This window comes from Pagrus pagrus (assembly GCF_965226575.1).
Source record: "Pagrus pagrus genome assembly, chromosome: 2".
Lineage (NCBI taxonomy): Eukaryota > Metazoa > Chordata > Actinopteri > Spariformes > Sparidae > Pagrus > Pagrus pagrus.
The window spans coordinates 23,706,253-23,729,658 of NC_140186.1; the positions used below are offsets into that span (position 1 = coordinate 23,706,253).

The window sequence follows — 23,406 nt, forward strand, 5'->3', positions numbered from 1 at the left end:
TTAAAGTAAACCATGAGGCAGAGGGGTGTAATAAAAAAAGTACAAATTTTATTTTTTTTCATCTTTACAAAGGCCTGTTTACCCAAGTTTTTATAAACAAAATATAACAGCTTCTCATCGACCTGGACTGATGGAAAACAAAACAAACAAACAAAAAAATAAATCACAAAAATATAAAAAAATGCTTGTCACCAAAAAATGGAAAACAGGACGAGAAAGACAGATGAAAAGACAGAAGAGCAGAACATAATAAACAGCTGCTGAGTCACAGCAAAGAGTTTACAAAAAATAAATGGCAAAAAAATATCTTCCTCATCATTGATTCAGGCAGTACAGAACAGCAAGTGCTTCATATCAAATATCTCAAATTCCACCAAAAGACAGCAGTGCTGCAACACAATGTACAGAAACATTTGGGGAGCAAGTGTTCGGCCGACCGATAACAAACCTCAGCCTAGATTCAAGCTGTGCTTTACCATCCGTCAGCCAAACACTGAACCCTTCAACAAAGTTTCACAAACAATATGAGAACCCCCCCCACACACGTTTGGCATGAAAATACTAGTCTAACCAGATATAAAATTGATGTCAGTAAGTGAAATAGTGTCCACTCATCTCACACAAGACAGTTTCACACTGAACCCATCAGTCATGTGTTAATGGAAAAAAAAGAGGAAACCAGCGTTAAAAAAAAAGAAACAAACTTTCAAAACAAAAGCCCGCTTTAGAAAACAGCAATTATTAACATGCGTTCAATTGGCAACAGAACATATGAGAGATCAAAAGACAGATACAAATCCAAATAAAAGGAATGTTTACAGCATCAAGTCAGCGTATCAAATTGAGTATGACAGGAGGGAGGCTCGAAGCAGGGATTTCCAGTCAAATTCCCGACACGAATATAAGCAATGAAACATGAGGTGGACAGACTCGGTGCATTTTGGGGAGACATCTGTAGTTCAGTGCTCTTCATTAGAGTTCAGCACTCTGTGAGGCATCTGATGCACCGAAAACATACATCGAACTGTAAGTACGGGCTAAGATTTCCAATAAAGCTGCTGCTCTTGTGTTTCTTTTCCAAAATGATTTTTTTTCGGGGAAGCTGGTGAGTGAATGTTATTATTAGTATAGTCATGTTATCTACTTTCTCCTCCGTTTTGAAAATTTTGTTTTTCAATATACATTTACTATCCTGTCATCTGTTATTCTTATGTTGTAGGTTATTGTTGACATCAGTATGATATCAGTGTTTTGAAGGGTTTTTCTATTTATGTGAGTAAATATCACAATGAGTCAACACAAAATGTGCTGTCATTTGTGATCAGACCTCCCTGCTCCACTGCCCTCTAAGCAATTCCAAGATGTGGAAATGACGCGTATCATTTCCCAGAAAAATTCACACACGTGTAATAAACAAGTGTGAAGTTACACAAAAGGTTTGTGCCTCAGCTCACTGCTGGTCAGCAGAGCACCTTGTTGACAAAGAGCACCACAAGTAGAGACTACATTCTTTGTTTCATACATATCCTGTAGGTGCCATGTACACACCTATCGACGGTGCATAGATAACTTCACCTCATGTATAAATGACACCGACAAATGTACTGAAGATGGAATTGCATAAATACCAAAAACTCTAGTGCATAGTCACTGAAATCAACAAACCAAGACCAGAAGATAGACTGGAAGTCTTTGGAGGAAAACCGGAAGCCTTCATACAAACAGAGCGCTTGAATCATACAAATCTGTTTCAGATTATCAAACCGGCCAAATGTTCCATTAATTCACTCAGTTTGATCCAGTCAAATTGTCCGAGATTGAAAATGAAAATCTGTCTGAGTTCTGGAAATTAAGCAACGTGTTGTTTCTACTTTTAAAAACACTTTTTTAAAAGTTAGTTAGTTTAATTTGGTTGAAATCAAACTTTAGCAAAAATTCCCCGCAAGGCTTCCGGTTCCTCATGAAAACCTGACAAACCTCCAATTTTAAGTTGTTAATCTCAATATAACAAAATCTTCACTTTCAACATTCAGTAACCCTGACAAGGAAAAAAAAAGTTAACAAAACAATGAAAAACAATAATAACCAAAAGACGATCAATGTAAATTGTTCATCAGCTTATTTTTAAGGGCTTATTTAGATATCAAAAACACAACGTATGTTTTTTCAAGTAAATCAGATATAATTTCATTTCGACATTTAGCCTCCAATTAGCTTTGCGATTAGGTTTAAATTTTTCCCAAACTTTTTAAAATTTAGAAATGCCTTCTGTTGTAGTTTAGGTTGAGTTTTGTGGCCACTGGCACTACGATATCATGTGACCAACCAGGAAACAAAGAAAAAATAAACATATTAAGACTGGGGAAGAAACAGCTGCTGCTCGACATCCCTTAAAGAATCAAGAGCTGCTTGCTTATTGTGTTGTTACATTCAACTCTCCATTGTACTCACTATCAATTTGTGGCACAAATAATACTGTCAGTGCGCCAGTGACGACAGTTAGCTGTGATACTGCGACTGTATGTAGCACACATAAACACACATGAAGGACGGACGGATGCTGATAGCTGTTTACACGAGGAGACCCTCCAGGTTTAAAGTAGCCACAGACCGGCTCTGACAAACCCCACAGGACCTCCTCTGCACGCTGACCATCCTATGTTTTCAATTTTACAGTACATGACTGATACAGAGCTTAACCACTGGATTTAAAATTTTTCATAATGTCGAAGAAAGATTATTTTAAGTAGTCAAGCTCCTGGAGGGAATCTTACAGTGAGTAGGTATTTGAAGTGTTTGTGTGTGTTTGTGAGTTCATGGGGTGGATCAGTTCATCGAGCAGTCCTCCCCCTCTGTGTCGGTGTCTGTGTCTGAGCAGGCGGTGTCCATGGCGACGTGCGCAGGGCTAACGATGACCGCTCGCCTTTGCTCCTCCTCGGCACTCGCTCTCCTCTCCTGAGTGCGCTCGATGTGCTGGATTGCCTGAAAGAAAAGGGGGGAAAACACATTGAAGGCTGCAGCAAGTATTCAGTTCACTAGAACAATTCTACGGTGAAAACATTTTCACAATTAAATGATAACTGCAGACTATGAAAGTAGGCTGGGAGCTTGATCAACAATGGCTCTCTATACTAAGTAAAACAAACTCTGACCTACACTTAAATTAATTTTGAAGAAAACTTGAAATGGCCTTGTTCATATTTGTTATCGCGCTCCCTCCTGAGCTTTCAAATCACTTTTTTGTGTTGCAGAATCGCTGATCCAGCCTGTCTGTTTTCATGCCTGAGTGTCGTTTCAATGGATTTCACCATTTACATCAAATTTATTAAAGAATGTAAAATATTGATGGTAAGCATGTCAGCTTTTACAAATACAGTAAACAGTAGCTGATAAAGGCTATTTCTTTGACACCTGTGGAGAATGTCCCCAGACTCCCTTTAAAAAAAGCTCAATTTTGAGACCCTTTGCATTAGGGTCATTGTGTAATGCTGTCTACAACACATTCTTAACAATGTGGGCCTTCTTGTTAATTTGGCAAATGTTATACATGAATATATTTCTTTCTTTGGGTAAAACATGCATCAGTTTGCTCCAGTGATGTAGCTGTATATTTGCATATAGAGCGGGGAAGTGATGTCCAATCACAAAAGGTCATTTGAGTCGACTTAACCTTGACTTAAAAAAACAAAACAAAACAAAAAAAAACCTAATGAGACTAAAAGTTGACTAAATATGTTTAAAAAAAATTCTTTTTACAAAAGCTGACTTCATTAACACTCACCTGCACAATAGTGTCCAGGTTCTGTCTGGATGTTGACACGGTGCTGGTGTGGACAGACGGGCTCATGGTCACCACGGTGACGTGATGGGGGGGGTGCTGAGTTAGTGTTGGGGCTGGGACGATGACCGTGGGGTGGTGGGTTGGGGCGGGGGGAGTGGGTGGAGCCAGCACCTGGACCAAAGAGAAAAATATAAACAACATTAATATATTTTAATTTTACATCAGAGACTGTTTGTGTTCACACAACTGCTACTGATGAGGCCAGTGATTTAAAAGGGCCAGAACACGTTCAGCAGCCATTGATCAAACCGTAGTGTAAACAGAGATGCCTACTGTTTAGTTTGAATGTGTGTGTATGTTTCTGACCTGTGGACTGTGTGTTTGTCTGTCAGCGGCGTGGATCTGCTGCAGCCGTAACAGTGTCTGGCTCTGGAGGATCGCCTGCTCCTCCTCCACCTGCTGGGTGATCACCTTCAGACGCTCGGGGCTCATCTGGGTGTCAAGAGATCGCACCTGCACACAAACACACACAGAGTACATGTGTTATTACATTAAGAACCACTTCAGCATTCATTTAAGGGCAGCTCAAAACACAGCAAATGTATTGTGCTCTACTAAAACTCATTAATTCAAACTTTGGAAACATCTCAACCCTGCAGCTCTCCCACTGTTTACTTTCCTCTTTCACTTCCTGTTTAAGTTTCTGTTTGTCCTTTCACCTCCTGTCAAGTCTCCTTTGTCCTAACCTGCTGTTCAGGTAGATCCAGGATGTGAGCTTATCAGCAATTAGCTGGGTTACTGGTACATCTGTCAACACCGCCAGCTGCCTCCTTGTTAAGGTGACTGATACCAAAATAGCTGGTAAAACAGAACTTGCTCTGTGTATTTTGGTAGTGTATGTCCACTGTGACCATTTTACAGCCTGGAGAACCTCTGCTACCCTGGCCCATCTTTCTGTCTCACCTGCTCCTCCATCTGCATACGAGCCGAGCGCTCCTTGTCCAGTTGCTGTCGCAGCTCTAACATCTCCCTCCTCAGCTCCTCCACTTTCTCCTCCTCCAGTGTGTCTGGAGAGCCGATCCCTTCGTCCTTCTCCTCTGCTCGCCTCCTCTTAGGTGATGAGCCGCTAAACTCCTGCATAGCCATGGAGGACACGCATGTTAAATATAAAACATACAACATGCATATTTACATATTTAAACTTAGTGTGTGGGTGCTCCAGTCGGCTTGTATACAATCAGTTTTCGCTTTACTTAAAAACAAAACATGCTGCTTGAAGAAATGGCCGGTGTGGTGAGACAGTGAAGCACAGGGTGAAACAACAGCATGGTAAACAAATGAGACGGCACTGTAGTGTAGTGTATAAGCTGTGCATAACGCGAATATATTTAACTGTCCTACTTGACATTTATGTGCTTCTGGTAGAACTCAACGTCAACATGAAGCCTCAACACACTAGCCTCGCACAGACGTTTAATCATCTGCTGATAGATGCAACATCACACCGCCCTGCACCACATTTAAACCTAACCCCACATAACAGGTCACATGCTGTCATGGCCCAGTGAGGCACAATCTGACCAAGAGTGACTTCTTGTTGAGGCCAGCTCGAGCCAGTCAGGGAAATGTTTTCCTCTGAGAGACTGTATCTCTATAAGATTTTTTAAAAATTGCTCCTGACAGAACTTTCACAATACACTCATCACTGCTTGATTGAAAAATGATGGGAAACCATTCAGTGGACCATAGTGGACTCGAACAAGTTTTGGTGGTAATGTCAGGTGATGAAGAGCTATTTAAGATAGGCTGCACACAATAATAATGAGATACAATCGGACAGGCTGCTACCTGGATGAAGCGTTTGAGCTGGTTGTTCTGTGCCAGGAGCGTCGTCTTTTCCTGCTCCAAGGCGAAGATGTAGTCCGCTGTCTGCTGCAGGATAGCCGCCTGTTGGTGACGAACCCGAAAGAAAAGTGAGTACGAGAATAGCATGTGCACAAAAACGTTCTCACAAAACTGCCAGTGACGGAAACTCAAATCAAGACCATAATGCGTCATAATCTAAGGCATCTTTTCCGCACCTTGCTGAGTTTCTCTCCGTCCGTGTGGGGCAGGAGTGTTTTGAGGGACTGGAAGCCTGCGTTGATGCTCTGCATGCGCCGGCGTTCGTTGCTGTTGGCAATCTCACGGCGGATTCGTCTCTCCTGGTCCTGGGCTGTCTCCGGACTGAGGGGGATGTTGGCCAGGCTGAGGAAGAAAGGTCAAAGGGGAGAGACGGTCATTATTCTGTCGTCTGTATCCAATGAGAAGGTATAAGCTCCTCTCTGACACATATTTGAAAATACTTCTTACTCAGGTTTTAGGTCAAAGTTTCTCCTTACAAACTACATACATCACAAGCAATGCAGCTAAAAGAGAATTTGACATCATGTTGAAATAAAATAAATCTAATTTACACAATCAGCTAACAACACACAACTATGAAACAAATCTTCTACTCTTTACCAAGTCAATGAGTAAACGGCAATGATAAAATTATGAGTCTCTTCTCTAACTGACCCCTTAAACCGTTCACCTCGATCTCTACTAGGTTGCAGTCCCGATCTATCTACATTCCTCAGTCAAGCTGCCTGGAGGTCTTAGAGTTTGGCTGAACTCAGTGCCCTATCACACACCTCCACCCCACGAGGTTGGATATTATGGTAGAAAAAACCTATGTCATATTTACTCAGGGGGGGAATTACATGAGCCATTAAACCTAAAGATGCTCACGGTGCCAGGAAGACGACAAACCTGGAGAACCAGATCTGGGATGTTTACAAAAATGAAAAGGTCAGATAAAGGACACAGCACACATGGCTATAAACAAAAGATGAGTGCGTGGGTGTGCAGCCATACTCTAATGTTCAACGCTAAATTTAAAGAGCCTGATTTGATTTCTGACTGTGTGTTTACAAGTCAGTGACGTCATCTTAACTAAAAGCAGAAAGGCTGATAAAACACACATTTAAAAGATCATAAAACACCTTCACTACCTCATGATGTATGTACACAACTTCCTATAAAATAAGCAACCAGTCATTAAATTAAAAATAAAAATAAGTTTTTATCCTATTTTACTTTAAAAGCAGCCCTCCTTAATTTGTGGTTTAATATCTCTTAATCACCAGATTAAACTCCTTACGATGAAACAGTTTACATAGCCAGCAAGTACCAAGTAATAACTTTCCACAGTGTATCTCCCAATTACAGCACTTGTTCAGCAGCGATGATATAGATGAGTAAATGTACCCTACATTGTACATCAAAAAACAAGTAATTAAATACATATGTACAGGATCCAAGATCACACAAAGTTTTTGTTAATTCCCTGCCTTCTTTAGATACAATAACCATTTCTGATAATAATTGTTAAATGTATCTATACAAACATTCATGGAGAAAGTCAGACCCTGCCACCTTTTCTAGCTTCAGACAGTGTTCTGGGACCTTGTCTTCCTCTGAGAACAGCTTGTTTATTCAGTTATGGAAAAGATAAACATTTCTAAGTTTGTATTATCACCTCATTAACATTGGAAATATTCTCTGAGTTTGAATTTCTACTCCAACACTACACAGTGCCCCTTTAAGTTTTATAAAGGTCAAAAATCAACTTCAGCCCATCCAGCAAGAACAACCTTAAGTACACAGTGTATCCATACTACACACATCTATACATATCAATCAGACCAGAAACCGTACAGAAAAACCACCACATCTTTACCCACACAGGTGAAACCTGCCGGGGATCTTAAAGTTTAGAGATGAGATCAGCTGTTGTCAGCTGACGCTGCCAGGAGCTGCGGAGCTCCAACATGGCCGCCTGAGGGCGCGTCGACAGTCTGGTCGGTAGCAGCAGTGAAATGTGACTCCGCCAGCAGCAGCAGCAGCAGGCCCCCTGGCATCATGGAGAACAATGCTTTCTACCGTTAGCACTAAGCTAGCACTCACTCACTGATATGCTGCTCGCGGATGCTGATCTGTGTCCGCCCTTAAACTTATATGACGACGTGTTTCGGTTAAACAAGCTAGTAGCCGAGTAAAAACAAGTCCGCGCGCACACAATACAGTGGGAGAACGAGCACGAGATAGCTAGCTGGTTAGCCAAGCTAAGCTAGCGTTAGCACACGACACGACCACGGCTGCTGCGCGGAGCATTATTTAACCAGGCGTGTGGCGCAGCCGAACCCTCATTTCACGCCCCCATGTTTCATACACCAACAAATAAACTTCAAATACAGTTGATCCGCTGAGAACAGTGAGGTGTGTGAGAAAATACATCGTTATAAACGTGTGGTTTGGTGTGTAGCAGCGAGGCGGCGGGGAACACGTTAACTACCACGTGGTTGCTGTTCAACTGGACGCAAATGTATCGATTTCATCTCGCTGATTTACATATTTCTGAGCCGAATGGGTGCAAACATGCCCTGTGTGTTGTTACATGTCATTCGGCCTGGAAAAATGTAATAACACAAGTTAAATGTGACTATATTTCCTCGTCGCCAGCGGCAGCAGCTGGCCAACAAGCTGCTAATTTCCACAACCATGCTCCTGCTGCCAAGACATCGCAGCGAGGCTAGCACCTAGCATGCTAACTGGAGTCACTGCATTACACACACATACACACACTATACCGCCGCACGAGGGATGATATGTGCGAGCAGTTTGGTATCAACAAAAAATAGCTAGCTACACACCTGCAGAGACCCCCGATAACATCCTTCTCCGTCTTCTTAAACTGCTGTAAGGACGGTATCTTCTCTGTCGGCATCATGAAATATTCCATGCTTTCAGAGCCACCTTCTGTAGTCCGTGTTTTCTGTTCCTTCTTCCTCCACCGCTGTCCCTGTTAAAATATAATTACGCACGTTGTTGAGCACAGAGCCGTCGCCGCACTCCTCAGTGACGCATACCGAAAATACGGCTTCAAAATCGGGCGATCTGAGGAGCAGAGTTAGAAAAATAAAAGTAAGTTGAGGCTGTGTTGCTTCCCACAGCTGATGGGGTTCCCTCCAATGTGTGTGTGTGTGGCTCCTTGCCTCCGCCTACTACGGGTCTGTGTGTGTGCGTGCGCGTGTGTCTGCTGCCTCCGCCTACTACGTGTGTGTGTGTGTGTGCAGCTGATCTGTGTGAGGCGGGAAACAGCTGGTTGGAATCAGAGCCCGTTTTCCGGAGAGCAGAACAAACAGAGCGGCAGCAGCAGAGTCGCTGTGTAGCTGCAGTGCTGCAGATCACATCCTCACACCGCCGGACAGCTGCTGATGTCTGGTGGTGACACAACTACCAGCGAGGAGGAACAACCTGGAGACGGACCCTCAACTGCAGAGGTGTTGATACTGTGTGATCCACTGAATCACATTAATCCTTCCAGGCATGAATTATGAAGCTAAATCACAAAGTGTTTTTTCTTCAGTGTTTGTTTTTTAATTCTTAATAAGTGAAAAATCATCAATAATATATATTTTTTCAATAAATGTTATTTTGAAGGAGTTAAATAGATATCCACTGCACCAACGGTATAACAAGTGATCCTGGGATAACTGTTAAATCCTTTTATTCTCAGACAAACAATATTTGTTCACCTACAAAAGGTGTTAGGGTTACTTTGAACAAGATTTAATAGGATTTGTACATCTTTTTTTCTGTTATTCGGAAATTCATGCACCAAAGGATATATTCTGTACATTAAGATACATTGTCCTATATTTGGATTAAATCTGAAGACTATTTGATATTGCTATTTAATTAAACTATGCGTATGTGTAAATTTTATCATAATTTTAAATAAAACTAATCTAAATACAGTAGGCAGAATATATCCTTTGGTGTATATTGTAACATTGAGTAGACAGATACAGCCTATATTGAGTAAAAAATGTGGCCTACAAGAAATTATTGTGTACAATCTGCATCAAAGTACTACTAACACCTTATTTTTCCTTTTTACCTGTCTAGTGTTCTGAGAATGAGAGGACTTCACAGCTATTCCAGTGGTAAGCTACTTGTTACATCGTGTCTTCCCTTGCCATTTTGAATTTATCATGTAATATCTCAAAATGACAAAGAGATACAAAGACAATATTTCAGCGGAACTGTGGACAGTCGTGGGGATCTGCCACATGGTGATTGGGACACAGTATTCTCATTTAAATAGTTAAAAATTCATATTCAACTCCATGCCCAAAGGGTTAAAACTTAAGTAAAAGTGACCTAAAGGCAACACATGTATTAAAACCTGATTTTGCAGCCTTTTCATCTCAGAGGATCTACAGATTATTTTTATAAAAATTTACAAAAACTATGAAAGATTTCACCGGACATGTTGCGTAACAGGGAGAAAATGATGTAACAGGCAATGTATACATAACATATCCGACATAAACAGTCCAGCACAGTACAGCAGGTGGCAGTAATGCACCACAGCAGGAAGAGAGGGATCCTGCATGGTGTAAACACACAGGACTGTTGGAGGAAAGTTATTGTACGTGGATGCATAATAACCTGAGATTGGAATGAAATACATTACATTTTGTATATAATGAAAATAAAATGATTAGTTTTTGTTGTTTACCCTCAATTGAGATAAATGACAAATCTGGTTCAAACTTTGTACCTATGCTTCTAGAAAGTCCTACATAGATAAATCAATACATAAAAATCCAGAACATCAGATTGATTTAATCTAGTGTGTGAAATCTGCAGGACAAGATGTCTGAGTGAATGTGCTGCAGGGACAGACAGTAAGCAAGTCTGTCACTACATCAGCAGCATGATGTCGCAATTGAAGTAGAGAGTGAATGAAAAGGATCCTGGATATGTTATGTTGATTGTTTACTGTTTGGCTGTTCACTCCAATGTGGCAATGTGCATACAATAACTGATAAAAGGCATTGCATTATTTTTTCCTCTTTCGTTTGTATGTATGTGCTGTTGTCCTTCTTGTTAATTTCCCTGTATCTTCTATTATGTATGTGTTAAAAAAAAACAAACAAACATTGCAAACAAACTACGTACATGCTCAATCCACTTAAATAGGTGAAGAAGTGTTTTTGAACTGCTCAGGTTCGTCCCCACGATGAAAATGTCTGTTAGGCTACAAATACTGTATAGTTCCTCTTTTCTTTGCTCTCTGCACATTAATCTATCGAACATAATTAACACACACAAGCTGCGGTTTACAGTGATTGTCTTCAAGTTCCTCAAATGTGCCTAAATGTAGAGTAGCTCTGTAAGGACATAGTGTATATCAAACCAACACACTTGAAGTAGTGTTTCTTAGGTTTTTATTTTTCCATGCAATAAAAGTTCGCTATACAGACCATAAAAACAACAAAACGTAGCTTTATATTGTACAATGACAAAGATAAATAGTTGGCCCTTATTCTGACAGTTAAAAAACAAACAAAAAACAGATTGTCTCTGCTTTTGCCCACATATCTTGTTTGAGTGCGACTAACACAGAGAGAAATATACAACCTTCCTCCGATCACCTATAAGTAGGACATCATATTTTTTTGGGAATAATTAAAAACTGATGGTCGGCTACTCACACAAGAAATACCCTTTATCTTACATTTCTATATGGTAGTAAGTTCAATATAACATCTGCAGCAACGTTCATCCATATTCCTATCATTGAAATCATTAAAAATGCGCAGCACTCAAGGATATCAAGTAACATACAGCAGAGCAGGTAGCACAAATCTTTAAAGCCAAGTGCATCTTCATGATATAATAAAGCATTATTTTAGCATTAAACACATGTTGACAGCGGGATTAATGCTGCAGATGAGTAGCAGACACACTACAGATTTATCTTCAACCCTGTAACATCTTTAAAGGCCGTTTTCCTACAACAGGAGAACAGTTTAAACACACGTTAAGACAATTTAAGTACAAGAATGATTGAATTCAAACAGGCCTTTCCTTTGGCAAATAAAAACTTGGAATGCTTTAAGATGGTATTACAGTACAGGCTTGACAAGATACACAAATAAAAGGAATGATAGTGTGGCATGACAACCAAACAGCCAAATTGTCTAAACAGCTTTGATGTATGATTGTTAGTCTCGTGTAGAAGGGTAGTGCAGATAGACGACCCTTTAAATGACCCCGTAATGACAAATCATTACAATTACCGGCATGATCCTCCTTCCTCTGTACCATGATGTGAGATGTCATGCTAAAACGCAGAAGTCTGATAGTGTTGCTTTGTCAAAGATTACTGATCTGATGGAGCGCCTCCTGTTGGCACTGATGGTCTGGTCCTCTTGGAGGCAGATTCCTCCACAGCAAAAGTGTAGTTATACTGAAAAAACAAAACAAAAAACAAAGTGAGTCTATTCTTTGTTGAGAAAAGTTTATGTTTGTAATTTAAGGCTGAGTTGGGAGTCAAATGTGACCCTACCTCATTTTCAATGTCTTGGAGAGACTTAATGCGAATGTTGTTTAACTGAGAGTTCAGTTGAAGAGTCTAAGAGAGAAAGATGACAAAGAGAAACAGATGTAACACGACCAGAAATAAACTGAGGCAAAAAAACCCAACTCATTTGTAATTGAATCCATAACTAAGTATTGATGAAAATGTCATACCGTGCTGTTTGCCTGGATATCAAACTTTGGGTGGAGGCTAAAGGGAACTCCATCTAGAGCTGCAGGGAGTGAAGGTAGGTAACAGTTTAGTGGGCTGCCCTCAGGGACAAATAGTAATAAGCTTCCTGTGTGTGAGGAGAGACTACGAGTACCTGTGATTCCCTGGAAACTGCTGTCAGCGGGTTTATCCGAGTTGTCCTTGTTGAGGCTGTGGCGTCTCTGACTCAGTTTGTTTGGTGGCAGTCTAGGAGGAGGGTTGCTATGGAGACAAATATATAAATATTAGGGCTGCACAATTAATGGAAATATTACCAAAATCGCAATATGACCAAGCGCAATATCCATATCGAAAGAAGCTGTTTTATTAAGGTAAAGTGTGTGACAAAACAGGATTATAATGAACTGTAGTGCTGCAGAAATACCTAACCCTAACTAATGTCATCATTGTGATTGATTTTTTTTTAATGATTAAGTTGATGATGAATTACTATAACTATATCATGCAGCCCTAATAAATATTAACACCACAAGCAAACAAGTCCTTTTACTTTAATATCTCATCGTACAGTTTGCTTTAGTTTATTCTTACTTTCGTTTTTCCTTTTATGATGCTAAATGTTGTTTATGTATGTAAGTGGACGCCATTTCTAAATCAACATTAGCTACGTTTTTTTTTTCTGTTAGCGGAGTGGAGGGAGGCACTGAGACACTGCACTCGAGAATCAGCATTACACAATCAGACTTGTACAGGCTACTGAGGGAGACGGGGAAGGTCTCACATTTCACGTCACCTCACAATCCTTTCACATATGGCCAATAAAAAAGTGGTAAAATGTTTACATAAAGCCCCTTTAAACATCTGTGTACCAGAAAGGCCGTGACATGTTCCCCAATAAATGATTCAATTAAAATATTAAAATGCACTTTCGGACTTCTCTCTATTAGACATTTACTAAGTACTGTACCTGGGTCTGAGGGGCAGAGGAGCAGAGGGCTGCTCCAGTGAGAGTCCGCGGAAGTCCAGACTGACACTGCGGGGCTTGGCTTGAGGCACGGGGCTTGTGAAATAGCCCTTTCTGCACCACAGCACGTAGCCATGGATGTCTCTGGGGAAAAGGCACATTTAATAATACATTAACAACTGTTTAATTACCATTCAACGTACTGAATGCACAGTTGAAAGCAAGTGATCATGTGAAAACAGACCACTATGTTATGGGATTTAAGAAATGCCTTCATAAAAGAGATGCAAATGAAATATTTGTATATGTGAATGCCACCGACCCCACGTATGTGTGGTGCTGCAACATCATTTTGCTTTTGGCTGTCAGTTTAATATCCAACACAGCTGTGTCCACACTGCCCACTGGGGCGAGACGCACACACACACGCTTCTTCTTCGAAACAGTGGCCCCTGAAAACACAAACACACACATAAATATAGATCATGTCCATCAGACTGAACATTTAAATCAGCAGAGAGTAAATAGGACATCAAATATCAGGAGGGAATCAAATATCAGCTGTGTGTATACACACCTGTCTCTGTGTACAGTATGTGTGTGGATCCAATTTTAACTTTAAGACAATAAAGACAAAAATGTACATGTGTGCATGTACTTACTCGCTTCAAGGTGCTCTGCTATATAGCAATAACCATGGGGAATAGATTCCTTGTCAGAAATGAGCTGAATGTCTGTCACTACCATACCACCTGCCAAGTCCTGGAGAGAAAGAGAGACACAGTTTGAAGAAGGAAGACAGGAAGACAGGAAGGACAAGAGCAGAGAACAAAGGACAGACATGATGTATCATCTGTCTGTATTGTATCTCTGTCCGTTACCTTGCTGTAACAGAGGTAATATCCAGACTTCATCCCAAAGCTGCGTGTAAAGTTCGCTGCTGCTCCGTCTTCTGTGATGCTGATCTGCAGAAGAAAAAGGCGACTGTTAGATACACCCCATATGACAAGGGATAGACCTATTATTTGCCTGGCCAATTATCAGATCCGATATTCAGCATTTTTCCAAATTATCTGAAAAATTGTCTGTACTGTTTATTAGCTGTTTGTCTTTATTCTACATTCTGTTTCCATTTACATGTCTTTTATAGATTGCCGATAGAATTAATGAATTACCTCCACCAAGGAAGCTTGTCTGTTTGTTGGTTTGTCAGCAGGATTACACAAAAACTACTGAGTGGATGGAGGATGTTTCTCGCTCCAGAAAAGGCACCATTAACTTTTGGTGTGGATCTGATAAAGGGACATATCCATGTATTTTTCCTTTAACATTTTTGCAAATTTCTCATGGAACAATGTACGGAAAACAGCAGGTGTATTTACGTGGCTGGTATCTATGAGTGAGCACAATTTGATGTGGATCCAAGTAAAAATCTGGATCTAGTGGATTTAATTATAGGCTTGATGGAATTAAAGGGGGCGGTTGGGTCTTGGTGGAGGTATGCGCTCTACTGAGTGCCATTCTTGTTTAACATTGCACTGCTTTGGCTCTGATGCAGCCTCCCTCTGTGGCCTCACTCAATGTCCTGCCCACAACACTATCAGATCGGTTACACATCACGAGTAATAGCCAATCAACACGGGATACTCTGAATCTGCAAAGTAACGAGTAACTAAAGTTATTTTATTCAAGTTAAATAAATGTAGTGGAGTAAAAAGTAGTATATGTGCCTCCAAAATGTAGTGGAGTGGAGGTATGAAGTAGCAGAAAATGGAAATACTAAAACTACTACTGTACTTGAGTAAAGTGTTCTTAGTTATATTCCATCACCGGTTATTCTAAATTTTGACACTGAGATTTTAATTTTAATCACAAATGTTTATCTGTTCCAAATATTGATTATCGATCTCACTGCTTACAAATTATCTGTATCGTTGTTTTAAAAAAACAAATAATCTTGGTCGATCTCTACATCTGACATGGATGCAAATAAATCAAATTAAAAATTAAAAACATAACAGTAAACACGTAATATAACCAGTCGAGTCGTGGTGGTTTAAGTTAAGTTGGGCTTTTGTCTCTTTGGTGACACTTCACTTTACTTAACTATTCTTCATCATCTTCTCTTTAGCAAGGCACTACTCCCGTGTACTGCAGTCAAATTCATCCTGGCCAACAGAACAGGACTGGCTGTGCAGTGCAGTTCTTCAGTGTGTAGTTATTCATCAGAAACAGTCCGTGCTCAAGAAAAAACCCCAAATGTGTTCAGTCCACTTGAAGTCAAGATGAAAGCTGAGTGTTAGCTGGGTCAAACACTGAGTTTGAATTCAGATCCAATGGGTACAATTGTGACTTGGATTAGCATTAACTAGCCCGTCATGAAGCTATTCATTATAGTGCTCGAGTGAAACAGGCTCTCTTAAATTCAGTGGCTACACAACGTCCTCTTGTGTCCAGATCTTTAGAGAAGACAGTTTACATCACTGTTAAACAACCACTCGGTTTCTAAAGGTCAAGTTTCCAACTCATCCAAACACATCTGTCCTACTTAAGATTTCCAACAACATTTGAGTGACTGCAAACACAGCTGCGCCTTCTGTAGCCCCTCTGTAAGCTGTCTTTAAATTAAAGACTTTACTTCAAGTAAAGATTGGTTATGGCTCCACCATGGGCCTTTAAGGTTGTCAGCTCTAATTATACTCTCACACAACTTTAACACAGACGGAAACTGTTTGTGGTCACTCTGGAGTAAAAAATGGAAATACCTGGTTCCTATTTTTTTGTAGGTTTAGCATGGACCCTGTACACGCCAGACAATTTGACTGTCATAACAGGAAAAGCACATTTAGATGAGACTGTTCCAGGGCTCTGGTGAGCTGATGCTCATGCACACATTTGACAAGTCAAAATGTCTGCCGTGAAAAGGTCCATTGCTACTCCGATGGCAACTATGTACTTTTGTTTATGGACGAGTGTACATTTCATCCCTGTTCCTACCAGGTTAAAATCTTTGGGGCAGGTGCCGGTGTTGGAGGTCCACGCCACTGCCGTGATCGGCCGGGCGCCTCCCCCACGCTCCATCAAAGACATCTGGGGAAGAGAAAAAAGTAAACAAGGATGGTTCATGGCGTCTGGAAGGGAGGACAACATAAGTGTTGAATTCAGACTTCAGATCTTCCATCAGTCTTGTCATTGCCAGAGGAGGTTGTTATAAAAATTACACACTGTGTTAGCAGACATTCTCATGATCTGTCATTCTGGTGTATGTGTGTGTGCTTGTGTGTATGAATGTGCTTTCTCTGCAACTTATTGGCAATGTGAGAACCAGCTTGCTGTCTGACGCACAAAGGTGAACAGGCTCCCATTCATTCTAAGAATTCATGTTATCCCTGAGCTACATTGTGAAGGACAGAAGATCCTGTTCAGTCTAAACAGTCATGTTATCTCTATAGAGAGGAAATATTTAGTGCAGGAATTCAGCCCTAACTACAGCAGTGAAGTGGCAGTTCATACTGAGGAGCTTTGCATTTCCATTTTAAAGTACGCCGTCTTGGTAGAAAAAAGTGTCTGTTAATATGGAGAAAATCCTCCATCATGATAGATATAATTTTATATTACATGTCGGAATATAATACATTTTTCTGGCATCTTCATTTGAAATAAGCAGGCAAGAGTATATTTTTCAGGCAGAGCCCAAAAATTACATACATGACAATAGAGATTTACCAATAGCTGAACTTTGTGTATCGGCAGATACAGAGAATGAATCTAATATCAGCTAGTAAAACAATATGCATGTTATTTTTTTGTATTTAAAGGAGTGCTGTGTCTTTTTGTGGAACAAATTTGAATCAGAAGAGAAATATCTTCATTGAATGATTTTTTATGCCAAACAAACTACATAAACAAAATCTCTTTGTTTTCATTACTGAATAAACAAACTGACCTTAAAGGACAACACATTTCATACTGTTATACTTTGTTTATATTTGGCAGACCCTGCCACCTTTCTAGCTTCAAACAGTGTTATTGGGACCTTATTTTCCCCTGAGAACAGCTTGTTTATTCAGTTATGGAAAAGTAAATATTTCTGAGTTTGTATTATTACCTCATAAAATTGTTAATATAAAAAAATCTGTTTGAATTTGGTCTCCAAAACTACATAGTGCCCCTTTAGCAGCTGTATACTTCTAACCCTGTATGGATGTTATGTTATGAATTATCAAGAAGTTACACAATTCACTTGTTGTTTGTGTATATTGGCCACTTGTGCAGTAAAAATCTGTTAAGTTGCATACAGGTGTACAGGATGCTGCTGGAAAGTAGCGGGGTCTCCTTTCTAATAATAATAATAATAATAATAATAATAACAATAATAATAATAAATGATGTGGTATTAAATCAGTTCATATAGTTACAAATCCTTACAAATCAAAGTGTAACACTAAAGTGATAAGATGAAATCATAGAAAAATCAACAGCATCAAAGGTACAGCAACATCTCAGATGACAGACACATTTATATTGTCTCATGGCGTGTTATCATATGACCTAAAATACCTCTAGTCAAACCTGTTGCCGTGGCCTGAAGCTTTTGTGGCTCCTATAAAGAAGCATCTACACTGTGCCTTTGCCAAAAAGCTTTATGTTACACGGTGTTTTACTTGACTTGATAATGAAATACCCAGAAACTGACCATTGTCCTCAGTTTTCACACGAAAATACTCAGAAAAAATAAATCAGAGTATGACTTACATATTTTAATGAACGTGTTCAAATGCCAGAAACGACTGAATAAAGTGTGAAATCTGGAGTGAGGGTAGATGTGAGATTTATCTATTCACACACTTACCTTCACTTACATACGTAAAACATGTTGTTTTGTAGGCTCTATTTTTGTAACAGGGTGGACATTCACTACCAAACACATACAGGTCGCTTCAATAAACACTGGACGAGCTTTGACAGTTTTACTGCTTTACCAGCAACTCTGGCATAAACTTTATCGAACTTCTATCTTTCTGGACAAATTCACGTGTAGTGTTGCAGAGTTATTTAAAAGAAACCCAGAGTGAATTATTAAACCTATTAATAAACACTGGTTATGAGTCATTTTCCATGTACTTCTATGACAAGCCGAGCTTAGCTGACAATAGTCAGTCTGTTCCATTGAAAAAACTTCACTGCTTCCTGTTCAAAATAAGCTTATGTCATTTTATTTCATGAACACACTTTTATGTAAGTAAAATACATACTTACTTTGTCTATGTGTTCGCGTCCGACTCTTCGAGGGGACACGGTTTGGCAGGCGAACAGCTTCTTAGTCAAAAGCCGAAACTTCTTGGTCTTCCTTCTCAAAGCAGGAAGTGCTGAATCCATTCTGACTCCAACTCCCATCAAACCCTGGGGCAACACGTCAGAGTTAAGTGCTCACTCGATTCTGACCACAAGATGGCGGCATTACAACAGTGAAGGAAGGAACTGAGTTGTTTACCAACCTCATGGCCTCTTCTTCTTCTTCTTCTTCTTCTTCTTCTTCTTCTTCTTCTTCTTCAAATAGTCCATTTGGATATTTTTAACAAAAGTGTTTTTGTTAGATAATGTACTAAAAATAACAATGGAAGACATTAAGATGTAGCTCGTTTTCTTTGCTTGTTCACTAACACAGTGGCAAAAATCAGTAAAACCTGAATAAAACAATGATAAAAACAAAACCTGAATAAATCAATGATAAAAAATAAATAAGACCTGAATAAAACAATGATAAAAAGAAAACTGAATAAAACAAAGATAAAAATGAATAAAACCTGAATAAAAACAAATACAGGCCTTAAAATGAATAAGAACAAAATAAAAAAAGATAAAACCATTGAATACAAACAGGCTTAAATACAAAGCCTACAATACTATACAAGTATGCTTTGAGATGTGATTTAAACATGACAGGAGGGTAATGAAAAGGGTATAAGATGGGAGAAATGGGGTTTTAAAAGGGCAAGAAGGAGATGTCTGGCAAGGAAAACTAATTAGGCATGCACACACACACACACACACACACACACACACTTCTGATTTAAAGGATAGTGATATGTTATATTTTATTTATATATAAGCCGACAATAAATTGATCGCACTAACAAGTGAAGCACTGCATGTGTTGCCAAAACCTGATGTGGTTTGTTCCTCTGCCACAGTCCTCCATTGTTGTGTAATTTAAAACACATCAATGAGCCACAACAGTGCACAGGCTGACATATTCCTTCATTACCATAAACATTAGCAGCACTGAGCAGTTCAATCAATACTCCGTCCTGCTGCCATGAATACTAAGGAAAGCAAATGTGTTCAAAATCGGGAACAAATGCACTATTTACTCTTAAATGAATAGTTTTAGCTTTGCTCGGCTGTTTTAGGAAACTACTTTGCCCTTTTACATAATGAAATCAAATACTTTGGTCCCTTTTTCATATATATATATATATAAAGATCTCTAGCAGGAACCAATGGGCATAGAGCAGAGTGCCTCAGAGAGGGTAGGGAACACAATAAGCATTGAGGACACCATATGTTTTTGTCTTTTCATGCCTGGTTAATGAAAACAAAATATAGTGTAATCATACGTATCCCTGAATGTGCTCTTTAAATGTAAACATGCAAACATAAAATAATAATCTCTAAAGCAGCAGCAGTGAGGTCAAAATCTGAAGACTCTGATCTTCCTCCTCCCATGGTGAATGTTTTCTGGGATGTTTGCATCTGTTTTAAGTTTATCTACAATGTAAGTAACCCATTAAAAAAACAAAAAAAAACAATCACCTAGAAAAAGAAATCACTCTTAATCTTTGTTTATTATTTTCCTCATTCAACACAGAGGCAGCTGCACACACAGGCTCTCTCCATCTGCAGGATTCGGTTCAATATGATGTTTGGAATAAGGCCCTTTGTTAGCTACGCTCACAGACACAGGCACTCATCTTAATCCACCTTAATGTTATGTGTACATGTGTGAAACTGAGACACTTGATTGGAGCTTCCAGAGGTGCTCACGTCCCTGTTGGCATGGCAACATGCAGAGCAGACCACAGGGGGTGGTTGTAGGGGGGGAGGCTGGAGCGGGTGGACTGTTCCATCTCTGTGGAAATGGAAATCAGTGTTTATTGAGAGCATTTAGCTTTATTGGCTGATTGGCCAATTAATGAGGATGAGCCAGCTGTAATCTGCTGAGACTGAAGCAAGAGGGAGAGGAGGCAAATTGCCAGTGAGTGCTTCAGTGTGTGTCTGCATGCCTGCACATCTGCGTGTCTGCTCGCTGGGGGAGCATGCAGCTGCCTGTGTGTGAGTGATAGTAAATATGAGAGTGATAGACTGAGTGAGAGAGCATGTTCAGCGACTCTGGCACTTCCTACTATGATTCATTCATCTTTTCCATCGAGTCAGCCTCCTGCCTAGAGTGAAGGGAGCAGAAACACATGCATTGCACTCATGTACAGACATAAAAAACCCCACACTTCTCAGCAGCATTACACCTCAAACACACTGAATTGATTTGACAAAATACTATTTTATCACCACACATACACATACTCATGCACATACATGTACACATACACAGGGCTTTCCCATGACTTAGCTGTTCTGCAGTAGTTCAGAAAAAGGTGGTGAGTATAAGGAGTCCACTTTGGCCGCTAGATAATGTTATATTCAACCAATGGGATGAACACATTTAAATGAAATATATTTAAAAGAAGTTACGAAGAACGAAGTTAACGTTTCTGCAGCCACCTTTATAAAGTTCTTAGCAACAGATCCTTTATTCAATCTTTACGTCAACAAATAAAATACCGATCTGCATCAGGCTGACATACAATTGCAATTTGGGAACTAATTGTACAAATATATTCAGATTTTTAAAAAAATTGTATCTTCAAACGTAAGCTGACATACCATCATTACTGTCAGCTGTTAAAACAGGTTTGAATGATGGTTAAAGCTGAAATTGATAAAACATAACACCTTGAAGGACTATAATCTCATCACAGACAGTACTCCTCAGCAGTGGTGGACTCAGGCTGTCTGAGGGGCAGGGGAGAGGAAACTAAGAAGGGCACCAGCTCCATGTGTTGGGACACCAGCATGCAGAAAGTCGTGATGCATTTATGGGGAAACACGTCCAAACCCTGGTGTTGATTCAAATGGGTTTAGTACGTGTCCAGTATAGTTACTACACCGCTGTAATTAAAAACACAAAGTGAACCATTTAGAGGCAAATAGAGGCCAGCTAATCTTCTACCATATAGGGCGAGTCTACCAGTGCTGTACAGTACAATGAGGTCACCATAGAGTCAATACTGTGCATCAGTAATGCAGTCTTTGTAGGAATAGAGCGCACACACACGCGCGCACACACACACACACACACACACACACACACACACACACACACACACACACACACACATTCAGTATTAGTCCGATTTCAAATCAAGCTGCAGTGCTCCCCAGAGCCCGCAGACCTGCGTCAAACCTGCCAGAACAAAACCGGTAGCTCATCAATGGGGATTTCAAAATAAAAGTACTAATTTGCCAAGAGGCTTCAAATCTTACTTTACAGCCATTTCTTTAGCAGCTGTTTCTTTTCTGTGTAGGTTCACTGTTTCAAAGGACAGCAAACATCAAATAGTGCTTTTCTAATTAAAAGTACTGCAGCTCTTTGTATTTCAGCGGCCATCTTATTCTGTGTGGCTTGGCACTGGGTATTCAGATCACTTTGCTTTGTTTACCTTTAGGACAAGTCTGTGAAACACACACCTCTATCAGATGCATATAATATAATAGCATTTTTCTAACATAAACATATTACCAGTAACGATGAGAAGGCTAAGGAATTAGAGCAAATATACAATATAAATATCCCAATTCAAAGGTAGTGTGTGTTCAGGCAGCCTGAGTGAGAGCAGAGTGTCTTGTCCAGAGTGCTTACCCTGTGTGCGTATGTATGCTAGGATGTCTATAATGGGCAAGCCTGCACAAGAAAAGCAATCTAAATCGATTGATGGATGGATGCCTCATTCAGAAGGACAAACTACTATGGAGCAATAAAAACAATGTTTCTGTCTGTAGTTTCACAATGTACCTCAAGATGGTACTATCTGTCTTGTAACCGTGTTCCAAACAGTGGAATAGGTAACTCTAACCCTCCCTATCCAGTACTTAAAGGTGTTAATACCACACTATAATAATAATCCACTGCAGGTTAATGTCCAGCATTCAAAACATTACCTAAGGAATAGAATTATCAGCAAATATACCGTGCATAGAGTATCAAAAGTAAAAGTACTCATTTTAAAGACAAAATGGCCCCTGTCAATGTTTAACTATTAAATATGATGTTTCTGGATTCATATTACTTCTTGATTAATGTATATAACACATATTACTGCTGTAGATGTTAAAGTTTGTGTTTAAAAATCTTAATCTGAAAAGGAAGTAGCAACTAAAGCTGTCAGACAAACGTAGATGAATAAAAAATACTGCAATATGCGCCTCTGAAATGCCTCTTGCACCTTAATTGGAAATATTTAAGTAAATACAAATGACTCAAATTTGTACTTAAAGGGTAACTTGAAGTTTGTTTACAGGCCTTGGAGAGTGCTACAACATATGTGAAAAGGTTGTATGAATCCTTTGTGGCTCCAGAGGAAAATGCATGTAATCTGATTAATAATTGCCTCCAGTGATGTCACTCAGTGGCTAAATTGTAGGCGTATACCTCAGATTCTGCTGTATCCATTTTGATCATTTGTTTTTAAACTATCCATCATGAGTCCAACAGTGTTATGGGAATGCAATGCTAGACATGCTTTTCCAAACATGGAACATACATTACCCACAATGCAATGTAGCCACTGAGTGACATCACTTTTTTCATCAGATTACATGCAGCCTCCTCTGGATCAAACAAAAAGACTTTATACTTCTTCTTCACATATGCAGTCGTACTCAATAAGACCTGTAAACACACTTTGATGTGTA

The 23,406-nt window shown here is 39.7% G+C and overlaps 2 protein-coding genes across 2 annotated transcripts; both read right to left on the bottom strand.

Annotated features, from left to right (window-relative positions):
- Positions 1-26: 26 nt before the first annotated feature.
- On the bottom strand, positions 27-8,897 carry LOC311249180 (transcription factor AP-4-like). Its single transcript, XM_084340013.1, has 7 exons — positions 8,518-8,897; positions 5,863-6,028; positions 5,630-5,728; positions 4,745-4,915; positions 4,148-4,294; positions 3,782-3,952; positions 27-2,982 (listed from the first exon to the last, which is right to left on the bottom strand). Exons 1-7 carry the CDS (start codon positions 8,604-8,606, stop codon positions 2,827-2,829), a joined length of 999 nt encoding a protein of 332 aa, XP_084196139.1. The 5' UTR covers positions 8,607-8,897; the 3' UTR covers positions 27-2,826.
- Positions 8,898-11,086: 2,189 nt separating this feature from the next.
- Positions 11,087-18,732, bottom strand: mvb12a (multivesicular body subunit 12A). Its single transcript, XM_084369920.1, has 10 exons — positions 18,634-18,732; positions 16,372-16,464; positions 14,256-14,339; positions 14,037-14,136; positions 13,697-13,826; positions 13,378-13,518; positions 12,565-12,671; positions 12,413-12,471; positions 12,228-12,293; positions 11,087-12,128 (listed from the first exon to the last, which is right to left on the bottom strand). Exons 2-10 carry the CDS (start codon positions 16,462-16,464, stop codon positions 12,042-12,044), a joined length of 867 nt encoding a protein of 288 aa, XP_084226046.1. The 5' UTR covers positions 18,634-18,732; the 3' UTR covers positions 11,087-12,041.
- Between the last annotated feature and the right edge of the window lie 4,674 nt (positions 18,733-23,406).

Bases quoted from the DNA above. Each gene is read 5' to 3' on its own strand.
- LOC311249180 (XM_084340013.1), bottom strand. From the start codon at position 8,606: ATGGAATATTTCATGATGCCGACAGAGAAGATACCGTCCTTACAGCAG. The intron at 4,295-4,744 runs GTGAGACAGAAA...GTTTGTGTGCAG, and splicing joins GTATGCAGATGGAGGAGCAG to GTGCGATCTCTTGACACCCA. The intron at 3,953-4,147 runs GTCAGAAACATA...TCTTTGGTCCAG, and splicing joins GACAAACACACAGTCCACAG to GTGCTGGCTCCACCCACTCC.
- mvb12a (XM_084369920.1), bottom strand. From the start codon at position 16,464: ATGTCTTTGATGGAGCGTGGGGGAGGCGCCCGGCCGATCACGGCAGTG. The intron at 12,472-12,564 runs GTACTCGTAGTC...CACTCCCTGCAG, and splicing joins CAGTTTCCAGGGAATCACAG to CTCTAGATGGAGTTCCCTTT. The intron at 12,294-12,412 runs GTATGACATTTT...TTTCTCTCTTAG, and splicing joins ATATCCAGGCAAACAGCACG to ACTCTTCAACTGAACTCTCA.